At 47.7% G+C, this 14,070-nt stretch overlaps 1 protein-coding gene across 2 annotated transcripts in view; it reads right to left on the reverse strand.

The window, feature by feature from the left end:
- Dgcr8 (DGCR8 microprocessor complex subunit) overlaps positions 1–13,893 on the reverse strand; it is a 35,683-nt gene extending 21,790 nt beyond the window's left edge. Inside the window, exons 1-9 of one of the 2 annotated variants that reach the window (XM_013517769.1) lie at positions 13,792–13,893; positions 8,223–9,222; positions 7,680–7,839; positions 5,169–5,311; positions 4,728–5,010; positions 3,330–3,527; positions 3,038–3,139; positions 2,117–2,215; positions 229–311 (exon numbers count right to left, since the gene is read on the reverse strand). In XM_013517769.1, coding sequence (XP_013373223.1) covers positions 229–311; positions 2,117–2,215; positions 3,038–3,139; positions 3,330–3,527; positions 4,728–5,010; positions 5,169–5,311; positions 7,680–7,839; positions 8,223–8,942 — 1,788 coding nt within the window. In that variant the 5' untranslated portion in view covers positions 8,943–9,222; positions 13,792–13,893. Of the gene's footprint in view, positions 1–228; positions 312–2,116; positions 2,216–3,037; positions 3,140–3,329; positions 3,528–4,727; positions 5,011–5,168; positions 5,312–7,679; positions 7,840–8,222; positions 9,223–9,639; positions 10,478–13,791 lie in introns of those variants that run through there. The other variant, XM_005391742.2, reaches the window with a different exon arrangement.
- Between the last annotated feature and the right edge of the window lie 177 nt (positions 13,894–14,070).

A 14,070-nucleotide genomic window follows, 5' to 3' on the forward strand; every position in this document is an offset into this window, starting at 1 on the left:
AAAAAAAAAAAGAAGAAGAAGAAGAAGGAGAAAGAGAAAAAGAGAAGGAAAGGAAAAAGAAAACGAAGAAAAACAGCATCACCTGGAGGCTGGAGAACTACATTCTTACTACAGAGCATGGAAGACACAAGCATTACCAGTGGACTGCACCAAATCAGGCCAGGTCAACAGGCTGGGGTGGCCACAGAGCTGCCCCAGCTCCCAGCAAGGCAAGACCATGACACTCACCTCCAATTCTTCACTGTCTTTGGGTTTCTCCTCAGAGGTCTGTTTAACAAAGTCCGGAATAAGGATTTCCAGTGTAGCTCGGGCTACAAAAAGAAAAGGCCCAAGGTAAAGACCTGAGCCCATCTTCCTGGAGTTCAGGTTGAAAGAGAGGGCAGACATGCTGCCTGGCTTGCAGAGTGAGATGTGCGATGGCTCCCATTCCCATGGCTCAGAGTGGTGAGGGCCAGGGAACAGCAGTACTTCAGAGGGAGGATCAGGAAGGGATGAAAGAGAGAGCACATCCTGAGGAAGGGGGACAGTGCAGCCAGCTATGGGAAGCTCTACAAGCTATACTGGGTACATACACTTTCATCCTGAAGACTTCATATCAGGTAAGAGAGGAATTCAGATCTGTGATTTAGAGAAATCACTTTGGTAGTGTGAAAAAAATGGCTTGGCAGAATCTTGACACTACAAGGAGGCCTGAGAACAGGTTGTTCCAAGTGTCCAGATGGCACAGGGGCAGTAGCTGTCATGGGCAGGGAGAAACAGAGATATGAGGGACACTCTGAAGTAAGCATGTGCAGGGCAGAGCATGGGGATGGCACTTATGAAAACAGGGCTGCTACCCACCACTCAGTGCAGCTGAGTGTGTACAACAGTCCTTCAGCTGATGGCTGTGTCTGACTCATCAGAGCTTCAATGCCAGCACGACATCTCAGTGAAATAAATAAGTAAAAAAGGCATCCCAATACAAATGTCTAGAGAACAGCTGGAATACGGGCAGAGGAAGTACATTTACAGCACAGAGGCAGGAAAGCAGGTGATTCCACAGAAGAACAGCTTGGGTCCTGACCAGGATACTTCTACCTGCACATCAGGCCCCATTCTGCAAGGTATCTGCTCAAAAAGTCATTTAGGCAGAAGCTCTGTTTCCTGGGTATCTCAGGTGGCTGTGGAGTGTGTGAGCTCAACGCAGCTGAGCAGAGGGGGAAGGACAGACAAACACAATGCAGAAAGGTTTCCTATCACCCTCGGCATTTTCCACCAAAAGAAAGCAACAAAAAGGGATACTCTGACACCCAGGAGCAGAAAACACTTTGACTGCCCCCGAGACCCAAGGAGACTATGATATAACTGACACACTTCCTGGTCTGTCCAGGGTAGACCTGCTCTAGGAAACAAATGTGCCAATTCGACAAAACTCAAGAATAAACTATGGGTGCATGGGCTGGTGTATACCCAACGCTACCTTGCCATGTGCTCCACTTCTCAACGGAGGCCAACTCACTCCAATGCCAAGGCAAAATGGTTTTGGTGAAAGAATGCCAACTAATACTAGGGCTGGGCATAGAAGCAAACAGCAAGAACCTGGTCCAAAAGTGCAATCAGTTGCAACCAGAAAATAATAGCTTTCCCAGACATGAGCTGTGCTATATAATGAGTGGTTAGTCCCCAATATGGAATCTATAGGACTTGGGAAACAGTCCATAAATGTCAAAACCACTCAAGGACAATAGCAACTGCTTATCAATCTGTCTCTTCTCTCTCTTAGCATAGACACATTCTATTTAGTTTAAAAACAAATCTGCTCTACAATGTACCCAGCACCACCCAGTTGAATCTTGAGCACACCTGAATCTGTGCACAACTGGGAAAAACACAGCAGACATTAGTCCTGCTGGCACTCAGCAGAGAGGGGCCTTCTACTCTGAAGTCTCTCTTTACTCTTGATTTCTTTTCCAATAAAGCACATAATTTTAAAAATCAAAGTAGATGATTACATAAGTAAAATGAATGTGCCCCACCCATACTCCCCCAACCTGCTGCCGCTGCCCTCCCAAACCAAGGGGCAAGGCAGAGCTGGTGGGCAGCATGTGTCTCTGGGACACCCAACCAAGCACATTACCAGCTTTATTCTTCGCAAGTTTTTTGCTGCTTGCAGTTCCAGATCCATAAGTCACACCATCAATGGTCACCGAGGCACCAAAAGGCTCACTTGGGTTCTCTTAAAATTAAAATTACTTGTTTTAAAACACACTTGCCAAAACATTAATAGCGAGCACATACACAGTCTGCCCACACCAAAAGATGCCCCTGCAGGGAGCGAGTCTGTGCTTGTCTGCAAGGTTCGGGGGCTCCCTGAAGTATGGAGACAGAGTAGGGGACAGTCAGCAGCAAAAGCCACAGCTGGGAAAACTGAGGGACATGGGGGACCAAGAGAGCATGAGCCAGGGGGAAGCAGGAGTTGGAGGCACAGCCATCCAGACAGGGACAGGGTCTCTGAAAAATGGATGCAAGACTCTCAGGAGTGGGGAAGGGTACAGTGAGGCAGAGAAACAACACCCAAAATAATGAGCGACCCCAGGCTTCAGTTCCCAAGGGGAGACAAACTAGTCTTCACAAATGTGTGAGGAAGATGCCATGGAAGACAGAGCTGGCGGAAAAGTGTGGGCCATGGCCCCTTCATCTACCTGGGACCATGGAGAGACCAGGAAAGAACCCAATGCACAGTAGGTAGGCCTTCCTCACAAGGCTGTCCTTGAAAATGCAGGGTCAGGGGCCAGCAAGGCAGACAAGACAGGACAAGAGAAAGTGGGGTAGGGAGAAAAACAGGGCAACATGGGACAAAATTCCAAGGAGAATACAAAGCCCTTCACCCTCAGACAAGGGTAACCTCCATGAAAATGAACTGCCTAACTGCAACATGCTTCTTTCCCTTCCCTTGCACTTCTATTTCAGTGAGTAAGGCTAACAAGCTCCCACCTCCCTAGCTCACACCAGAGTGACATGCATGATTCAGAACTGAAAGAGGGAAGGTCAAACTTACCACATTCAAAGAAATTATAAACAGGGCGGACCTTGAGAACACGCTGCATGTATTCGTGCAGGATGCAGACCTCGGACTTCCCATTGGGATTAATGACAAACTCTGCAAGAAGAAGGACTGTCTCAGCAACATGAGGAGCTGCTACAAGCTAGCACTTCAGGAACTGGCACTGCTGTATTAGGGACTCACCACTGTCAACTAAGTACAACTCACAAAACAATACCCTCTCAACATATCATATTAAAAGTAACAACACAACCTGCTGATGTTGACATTTACAAGCCAAAATCACCTTTCTTTGTGGGTGCATCTTGCACGGATAAAGTGATGAGTTTCTGGTTGGCTGGAAGAATGGGCCTCTCTGACTCTGCCTGCTTCCGCTTCATCTCACGATTGAACTGCCGCCGCTCAGCCCAAGTCCGAAATTTTTTCACAGTTACTTGCTCAAAATCAAAGCGCTTCTCTAGGTAGCTCCGAAATTCCTCCAGATCTGTCCAAGAGTTACCAGAAAAGCACATTAACTTTCCAATGTAGGAATCATGTTTCCTTAGCCTTATATGTAGGACCGGGACAGGCTTGTCAAACAGGTCCAGGCCACATGGTACCTGTGTTTTCCTTTTCTTGTCACTTTCACAGGGTAAGGAAAGCAAAGAATCAAGTTCCTTTACTCTCTCAGCTCAAATTATTCTGGCAAGTACTTTATGGATAGATTTCTGGGATATTCTTCTATTCTACTTGGAGCAAAAATATTTAAAAAGACACACAAAAAAGCAAAACCTAATTAAAAGCCTACATGGTCTTCAGGCTTTTCTCCCCATAGCGAAACAAGTATCAATGACTGCAGATGGAACACATGAATAGCAGGCAAGAGGCCCTGGGTTCACTCCCCAGCATTGCAATCAACCAATCAATCAATCAATCAATCACCTAGCTGCCAACAGCAGCTGTCTGTGACCTCTATGATGGCCTCACTCTCTTCCCTCTGGCACTGTTATCTCTGCATTCCGTAGTAGATCCAATGGGCTCCCTGCCTCCCTCAGGGCCTCTGTGCTTGTCACCCCTCTTCCCAGGCCCCTCCCCTTCTTCAGCAATAGCTCCCATCCCCCACGTCTCTTCCAGGGCACCTTACACTCAAGAGAGTCATGAGATAGGCTGGGTAGCAATATACAGACAAGTATAATTCCTGAAAACAGGAAGTCCTCTTTGAAAGTGATCCAGCAGGTGGCCTAAAAGAAATATGCCACCACACAACAGTGGTAGTAGCAGTTCCACAGGGCTGAATCCATGCACTGAAGGAACAGCCAGAGCTCATCAGGACAAATCCAGTCAGTGCCACATGAGCACATACTACTGAAAAAGCAAGACTTCAGGAAACATCATACAAGCTACCAGAAAGCCAGCTGGCACAGTCAGCCCTGTTCCATGGCAGCCTCAGGTATGGCAACCTCAGCCCGGCACAACATAGGCACAGGATCCTGGGGGTACTGGACCCAGGGAAGTGCTTCCAAGAGCAGGAAGACAGGCTATCCCAACCATATGGGAGTGGACAAGCACAGTTCCCTCCTTACAGACACAACTAGGAACTTGCAACGGTGGCCTTTGACAGGAGGAACAAGACACCAGGGTAGGCATTAAATGCAGCTGGGTGCCAGACGGCAGGAAGGGGAAAAAGCTCCTTTAGAGAACTTACCAACTGACTCATCTTTGCACACCTCAACTTTGGCTTTCACCTGCCCCAGGGCCCCAGGGGCAGCCTCAGCCCCTAGCAGGTCCTTCTCGTCTGGGGGCCCTGAGTCTGCACCCACAGAGTCAGGTTCTTCCAAAGGGAACTCCAGCTCTGCAGATCTGCTCAGGGGCTTGATGGGGGATATTTCCCCACTGGGGGTGAGATCACTGCTTTGCTCTCGTTCCTCATTGTCCTTCATTTTCTTATAATGCAGACAAGGGATGCTACTCAGAGGAGGGTCGTGTTTCTGTGGATAGTGACATTGCAACAGAAGTTACCAGGATGACCCCAAGAGTCTGAAAACCTGAGGCTTTTCATAGATCTTCATTTGGCTACAGTGCAACACGTGCAGATGGGCTTGTTTTGGTCTGAGAACTGACAAGCCTAAACTGATGCCTCTCCTACCCGTATGCTTCCTGTTCCTAAGAAGTAGGGCCTGGACCAGGTGACCACCCGAGATTCTCTGTGCAGGTACACAGGGACTCCAGAGTTATGGAAGGTCATGATCCATCCATCTGGGAGCGGTTCTGTAGGTGGGCGGCCACGACCTGCACAGAAGAGAACATCCTACAATCACTTTAAAAACACTTAAGACTTATCACTACAGCACCTCCTACACATCAAACTGGTCCATGTTTACGTCCTTATCTGGGTCTTTCTAGAGAACGTAAGTCTCTCTCTGTCTTATTTCCTGATGTATCCCCAGTCTTAGGATATTGTATGGCACAACATGGGAACTCAGGTAAAATCATCACGAGGAGTCCAGAATAGGGCTGTATAAAACACAAGTCCTTACCCCAACTCTTGCCTCTCTCTCAGGTGAATATTACAGACATTAGACTTCTCTCTCCCCTGTTCAACCATACCCATAGGCAACCCAGGGATGGGGTAAACTTTGCTAATAAGCCGCATGTCAGTCAATTCTCCTGGGGACTAGGTGATACATTATAAAACTTCAGGGCTGAGGGTATAGCTCAGAGGTAAAGAGCTTGCCTAGCACCAAAAATAAATAAATAAAAGTAAAATACTACTTCAAATTAATAAGTTTCTACAGTGGTTTTAACTACTCTCAACCCCTTCCTTATTTCACAGGCAGCCATAAGAAAAAAGTTTGATTCTTTTTAATCTACTTGCCAATGACAGAACTGATTGCTGGGAAAAGCACAAGGCAAATGCTTAACTAAAACAATGTTCTTTACAGGTAGTAATACAAAATTTAGACTTTAAAAAAGCAAATGAAACCTAAAACACTACACATGATAAGAAGGTGCCAGTAACTCTCAGGGAAAGATATTGGCACCTCTGGGCCAGCACCCACCCTGACCTGGTATCACCACCTGCACACAGGCTGATACCAGATGATGGCAGGAAGGGAGTGCTGCAAATCACAAGTACAAAGACTCATGCACCCATGAGTCTTCCTCCAGGGGCTGGGCCAAGATGGAGCTGCCTCACATCGGCTCTGAGCTAACCCAAGAAAATAAGTAAAAGAAATGTACAGCCAAGCATAAGACAAGACACAGGTCCACTCTAACTGCTAAGCTGTGACAAGTGAGGAGTCATAGCCAGCTCAGCACCTGAAGAGCTCACAGCAGCAAGCAGGCAGGCTAGATCTACTGCTGACCTGTGGGTTGCACATGATGGACAGAGATGTGCCTGCTGAGTAAGACTACTGAAACCATATAAAGAACACAAAGACAACTTCCCAAAGGCACCAAGATGAACCAGCCCTGCCTCCTACCCTAAGTTCAGCTGGTGTGTGACTACTTATCCCAAAACCTCTCTGCTCATCCACCACCAACACAGACAGCAACATGTGGCGCCTGGCACTGCCAACCCATCCCCTCAGTGGCCTAAGGAGGACAGCCACAGTCACCCACCTCCTCAGCCCCTCCACTGATCCTGACATTTCTACCAGGACAGTAACAAGTGCCTCTAGGCAAGTACAGAAAGAAATTCACTCCAACTCATCTTGTATCTGCCCCCCATTAACAACAGAGCCTCGTAACACAACTCTGGGCACTTCCCTACTCCTCTCCCACTGTCTCCAAATCAAAATGCAAGTCCTATTGCCTGCACCTCTAAAAGATCTCCACTTCTACCCAAAGAGCTTTGATCCTACCTACCTAAAGTATACATGCCATGCTGTGGTCCCAGGAGCTATGCTTTTAAACAAAATTCAAGTAACAACACTGACCTACTTCTCGGTGGTGTGCTGTGGCATTTAGTGCACAAGTAAAACCTACAACACAATCGTTACCTGCCACCTCACTGAGCACCCACCCATGGCCTTGGCCCCTATGCCCTCTGGCTGCTAGTCTTGGTTCCCAGTATACACTGACATCTCCTCTTCATGAGTCCCCCGAATAGTACTCTACTTGGGTTTTATGTCTAGATGTATCCTGGAGTTCTTTCATTAGACATGACTATCCTGTGCTCAAATATGTGTATCTACCAAGACCAGTGCATGGAAAGAGTATTCTCAAAAGGTTTTTGTGGAAGAAACAACTGCACTTCTTTTCTTTCTTTCCCCTTTTTCAATACTGGGGATTAAACCCCGGGTCTTCACACAAAGCTACATCCTTAGCTCTTTATAATATTTTGAGAAGCCTGTAATCCCAGCACTCGACAGGCTGAGGCAGGAGGATCATTGCAAGTTTGAGGCCAGACTGGGCTACAAAGTGCACTCAAGGCCAACCTGAACTGCATAGTGAGACCCTGTCTGAAAAAGACAAAAAAAAAAAAAAAAATTGAGAAAGGGTCCAGTTAAATCACTAAGTTGTCCAGGCTGGGCTCAAACTTGCAATCCTCCTGCTTCAGCCTCCCAGAGTGCTGGATTATAAGCACGCACCACCACACACAGCTACAACTGTATTTCCAATGCCTAGAAACAATACTTTGTGACCACAGACTTACTTTTGAGCACTGTTTTAATCTTTGTCATCATTGGCTGTACACTTGTCTCTCCATCAGATGGATGGTCACTGTCTCCACCATATTTTTCCTCCATTCGCCTCTTCTTGGGAGCACAAAGGCCTTCTTCCAACAGAGCATCCACATCATTGTCAAAGTCATCCTGTAAAACAAAGTGTTCAGGTCCCACAGCCCCTAGAGCCTATGCTCCTGTACCATGGGCAAGTTTAACAACATTAGTGAAGGCAGACATAGAAAAGAGGTGCTCAGAGGGTCTCAGTGTGCCCTGATGGTACATAATCTGAAAAACAAACGAGATGAAATGACAAGTGAAATCAACACACCTGATCCAGGTGCACACCCCATCAAAAAGGTCTCTCAGCAGCACCTACCAACTCAAGTTGGAAAGACGATACGAGGCCAAGTGTCAGCCAAATTTTTCATTAAGAAACTTTAAATGCCTCTGCTTTCAAAAGATGAGACCATTCCCAAAATTTTCTTAGGGTTTTGCTCAGAGCCCTTTAGACAGAGAGGTTGCCAACATACCTCATAGGAGAAATTCAAGGCCTCTTCATCCACTCTGTCTCTTTGAACGATTGCTTTAGCCGTGAACCCGCCTGCTCCTTCTTCATCTAGCTCCAAATTGTCAGTAAAATCTTCTAACTCATCGAGCACTGCATACTCCACTCTCTTTTCCTGATCCAGCTCATTCTCCTCATCCTTCTTATCCGCACTGTCACCCCCTACGCCTACCCCATTACCAACACTCCCACCAAAGGGACAAGCATGCACGTCTCCACTGCTAGGACTAAGGAGCAGACTGCATTCGGCCCGAGTGTCGTGCTCCACTCCTGTGTACAGCACCTTCCTGTCCTTACTCCTGCAGCTCTCAGTAAAGCTCACACTAATTTTTACATCCTTAAGCAACTTAAGGTCAGGGGAAAACTTCCGGACCACAGGTGCATGCCGGGCAGTGCGCGGGCTGTGGCCACTACAGTTCGGGTCTATGAGGAGGCGGCCCTTAGAGAAGGATCCTTTGGAGAGAAGAGAAGCTCCGTAGAAGTTGAATGGGTCCTCGGCAGGGGGTTCGGACTGTCCATCACCACCAGAGCCAACGTCCATTACCTCTGCATCACTGGACGTTTGCAGGGGAGGTGGTGGAGACTGTTCACGGGGCAGCTCTTGGAAAGGACAAGCTGGGTTCTCCATCATCGCTTCTCCTGCGGGCTCACGCGGGAGAGGAGAGGGACTCTCATACGTATCCATATTAAAAGCAGTTAAGACTATTTTAAAAGACCAGAGTTTTAAAACACCTTACATAAATCTATACAGCTAACATGCACAAGTCCGTCGAGACCCGGTGCCGTCCTGCCCGCGCTGTGCACACTGGCTGCTTAGTCAAGCTGGCCACATTGCTCTTTTCATTAATGTAGACAGCTTTTAGAACCACTGCCTCAATTATTGGAAATCACAATGCACTCAGCTTAAAAGACTGACGACTAAGTGAGTCTGTCTTCATGCCAAAGTGGCACCTCTCTTCTTCCACCTGCAAAGAAATTTAAAAATATCATCACAAAATGACAGAAACTTTGCACTTCCCTGGTACCAACAGTCAAGCACTATTAACAGTGTAGTAAAGCACTTAAAATAACAATGCCTACAAGGACATTTTAGACATTAGAACAAACTTACACTGTTTTTCTTTAGAACCTAAATTATAAATTAAGTTCTAAATTAAGTATTTTATTTACTGCCCATTTTAATACCTACTTCAGAAGCACAAAAACAATCTTAAGGCTCAAAAAGAATTAAAAAAACAAACAAAACTACACTAAACTTCACTGCAGCACTCCCCTAACTCTGCCTATCAGGTAAGCAAGCATGCGGTGGGAGGCCGCCCTTTCTGGAACACATGAAGTACATGGCTTCCCTCAGGCTATCGGAGCGACATCAATTCACTCACCTGCAAGGGTTGGGTCAGTCAAAGGGAAAGCATGAGACCCTCAGCTCAACTCTGCGGCACTAGAAGCCTCAGAGATATGGCCAGGCACTCTGCTACCCAGGGACCCCCTCTCCTGGGCCCACGTGGACAGGACAGTGATGCAGCGTGCTGAGGTCACCAGAGAGATAGCAGCATAGTTCTGTTACCAATAGAGGAAAGGGGCAGGTGGCTATTGGGAAGCGAAACTGCTAGAATTTTGGGGGGAGCTGCAATAACAAGCTGGAACCAAGGTACAGAGTCTTGGGTACCTTGAGCCTAGCTCCATCCAGGGGGCTATAAACTACCAAGGGTGAAACAACTGTTATCAGAAAAAAGACTCAGCTGTGCCAGGCACAGGCAACTGTGCCCAGCTATTGGTGAAGTATCCCAACTCAGAGGACTAAGGTGTGAAAAAGGCTCTAGAGACATCAAGAACTGACTGTACTTGTGGACCCAATGGGATGCATAGCAGAGAAAAGAGGGATCTGTGATAAGGGAGGCTTTTCCCTTGGAGGGACAGACACATTCCAGCATCCAGGCAGGAGCCTTGAGAGGAGGATGGAGGGACACTCCAGGTCTGCCAGGTGTCAAAGCCACATCTCTGGACTAGCCCAGGAAGATCTGGTAGGCCAGATCACATTAACAAGGAGGTAAGTGCCAAAACCACAGGAGGAAAGTGACCAGAGTGGGAAGGGTGCCTACCCTAGGAAGCTTCACTACTGAAGAAACAGAAAAAAGGGATGACACGAGGTAGAAAAGGTCAAAGGGAATAGCCAAAAAACCCAAATGTCCATAGAACTGCCAGTAAACCAGAAGCACATGCAGACAGAGAGAGACAGACAGACACACCCACACACCCATACATGCATGCATACTCCCACACCATGCACACAGAAACATGCACATACCATCATGCACATGGATAGAGATACATGCATGGCCGCACCATAGGTGGCAGCTCAACAGGTAAGCAAGCACATATATAACTCTTATTCTAAAGACCCCAGAAAAAACAGGAGGCAGCAGACATCATCCGTTTAAGAGGTTCACAGTGAAGGGATGGAGTATAGTAGCTGTACTTTGAAGGGAACACAACATAAAATCCAGAGACTTGTTCAGGTGAAATTAACTCAATTAAATATTCACTGCTTGTCTCTTCTGAGGGAGATGCTACTACAAAGAGACACAGTTGGAATGGCAACGACCACTGTACTGTCATTCTATTTTCTAAATCCTAGAATGGTCCAATGTTTCTGAATTCAATAGGAATTTAACAAAATACCTCCCCCAAAAATGTGTCTGTCAAAGGTATTTAGGATAGAGAGATAAATACAGATAATGTCAGATTGAGAAAAGCAGCAATCACTACACTAAGGAGGCTGCAGCTAAACTGGCATGAAGGACACCAAAATGGTAAAGGCCAGTCTCCTGGCAACCAAGAAAGACCACTGCAGAGACAAACAGGTCAGCCTACTCAGTGCGACAGACTTCAAGTAAGACCATGACCAGACTCCCCAGAACCTGGCAGGTGTGCAGAAACTCCAGGGAGTCAATGTTTGAAAAAGACCCAGCAGCTAGGCATTGGAGATAAAGGGCAGTATTGGATGGAGAAGCCTACTGCATGCCTGCATGTTAATGGCTAAGAAAACAACCCGCTTAAACTTACAAAAGATGACAACAGGTGCAAAAAAGGGTCTTGAAAAGATGGACAACACAGGGCCCCTAAATCCTGGGAAGGCAGAGTACTCCTGGAGGTTGAGAAGGAAAGCTGCCCAACCTCTGGACTTGGCAGTGGGTAGTACTGGGTGAATTCCTTACTCTCTCTATGTTTTCTCTATTCAATTCACAGGCATTTGCTGAATACCTTCTACAAGACATACACACCACTCTAGATGCACCAAACAAGACAGACAAAAATCCTGCCCTACACAGCTCAGATTTTAGCAAGGGAGATGAACAAAAGCATCTATCATGTCACATGCTGAGAAGTGCTCAAGCTAAAACGAAGTGAGGAAAGGGGTGGGTAAGAGGAGGCAGCTTCTCAAAGGGTGGTGAGAAAGACCTCATATCCACTGTCTCCCTGAAGGCAGAGTAGAGGGAGTCAAGTGGGTAGCAGAGGTAAGAGGGGAGATTCCTGGTGACACCTGGAGGGAAAGCAAAGGCACTGGGGCAGAAATATGCTGTGGCCAAGCTAGAGTGGTGTACACAGTGACAACAGACCTGGTCAGCCAGACTTTGGCTTTTATCTTGACAGATGGGTCATTGGACAGGAGGATCCAAACAGTGACCTCACAAGGACAGCATTCAACCCTCAGCTAGTCCATGGTCAAAACACTTTATGCCCTGTAAGTCACCCAGTTCTTATACACAAGAGGGTAAGATTAAGCATAGAAAGATTAAACAACTTGCTCAAGGTGACACAGCTGGGAAGTGGCGAATCTGTCATCCAGGCAAGCTAGCCTGAGTCTACACTCAGGTTTACACTATTTTACCATTTAAAGAAACAGTCTGGAGGGGCTGGGGATTTAGCTCAGCGGCAAAAAGTGCCTGCCTGGCAAGCGCAAGGTCGTGAGTTCAGTTCCTGGTACCGGAGAAAAACAAAAACAAAAACAAAAAAGAAACAGTCTGTGTCCAGAAAAACTATAGATAGACAGTAGAGGGACCAAAGGTGAGAGCAAAGAAAGTAATTAAGAGGCTCCCGGGGTAATTTAGATCAGGACATTCAACTGAAAGTACAGAGAAACAATTGTTCGAAACAAAAGGTGAGTTGACTGGGCACTTTGAGGGTTGCATGAAGGAATAAGAGAGAGAGCAAGGTGACTTTAGAAAAGTACAAGGTGTGATGGGAGGACTTAAGTTTGACTTGGACAGAGCTCCAAGTCACAACATCAAAGTAACATGTGACAGGTGGGTGCGGTGGCATAGGCCTGTAATCCCAGCACTTGGGAGGCCAAGGAGGGAGGATCACTATGAGTTCAAGGCCAGTGTGAACTATTTATCAAGAAGCTCTATCTTAAACCTTCCCCTCCACCAAAATAATAATAATAATAATAACGTGACAATGTGGAAAAGGCAGTTAGGAGCTCAGGAGGGAGGTCAAGAGCTGGAGATGAAGATGGAGATTGAAAAATGTCAAGAAACGGCATTAAACCCAAAAGGCTGAATGAGATCACATGGGAAGGAAGCAGGAACAGGAGAAGGCCAAAATTGAGCAAACCAGTCAAAATGTTTTTCCCACCTCAAGGCTACAAAAAGACTATAAAACAACCCCCGGAAGTGCTCTAAACTGTGCCTGGCCATGCAGAGCTCAAAGGGTGGCTCTCCACTCCTCAGTGCTACTGCTGCTTGGGCTGATTGAATACACAGATACAATTTTGCCTTGCCAACTGGACTATGAGCCAGCAGCACACCCGCAGCAGGCTCCCTGGGCCTCAGCACAGGTAAACCCAACCCAATATACTCCGGTTGGAGTCCCCGTGCAAGGCAGGCATCAAGCACTGGCTGAGGTATCCAGCACTGTGGCTGCAGCCATTCACTCAAGCATCTCCCTGCAGCTTCCCGCCCAACCCAGCAGTATGACCTCATCCATTCCTTTTGTCATCCTCTGAAGGGCTTCACATCCTGCACTCACAGGCGGCACTCACTCTGCACCCCTGACTGACCATTCACTCCCTTTAATGAGTAATGGGTTGCAGTGGTTTGAGGCACTCCTACAACTGGGAGTCCAGTTTGTGGCCAGCAAAGAGGTCCCTTGCCAAGTGATTGGCCTCCAATAGTCGACAGCCCTAGGCGGGACTGCTGTGCATCAGGTAACAAGGTACATGCAAGCATGCAAAGGCAAGTCAAATTCCTACCATGAGCAACCCAAGTCCATCGGGTGATACTTGACAGGTATCGCTGTCAACAGGTTGCCACATTCCATTTATTTCTACCACGTTTATTGTTACAGTAAAACCACATCCTGATTATCTAAGTGACACTTAATCCGCGAGTATTTGGAGTTTTATGTGATTTCTCAGATTTCCCCAACTATGTTAAAAGCAGTCAGGGTCCTGGCCGAGCACTGTTCCATCCACACCTTTCCCGCCTGAAGGCGATGCTAAGGCTTCGGGCCCCCGGGCGAGGTCTCCTTACCCAGGCGTGCGGACAGCACGAGCACTGGCGACACCTGGACCTGGGGCCCGCCCCCAAGCTCCAGCCAAGTCCAAGGCCCCGGCCCCCGCCCTACGTGCTTGGCTGCGCCCGCTACCCGCGGCCACGTTGCCTCACAAAGGCCAGGACACCGCGTGGCCCGGCCCGCCTCGCACCCCCGCCCCGCCCCGCGCCTGGGCCCACAGCCTCGGCCCAGGAGGGAGGAGAAAGGGAGGGAAGGGCGCGCCCTCTCGCAGGCCGCAGCGCCCGCCCTCCAGCCCG

The sequence above is a fragment of the Chinchilla lanigera genome, unplaced genomic scaffold (assembly GCF_000276665.1).
Source record: "Chinchilla lanigera isolate Chin_1 unplaced genomic scaffold, ChiLan1.0 scaffold00041, whole genome shotgun sequence".
NCBI classification, from domain to species: Eukaryota; Metazoa; Chordata; class Mammalia; order Rodentia; family Chinchillidae; genus Chinchilla; species Chinchilla lanigera.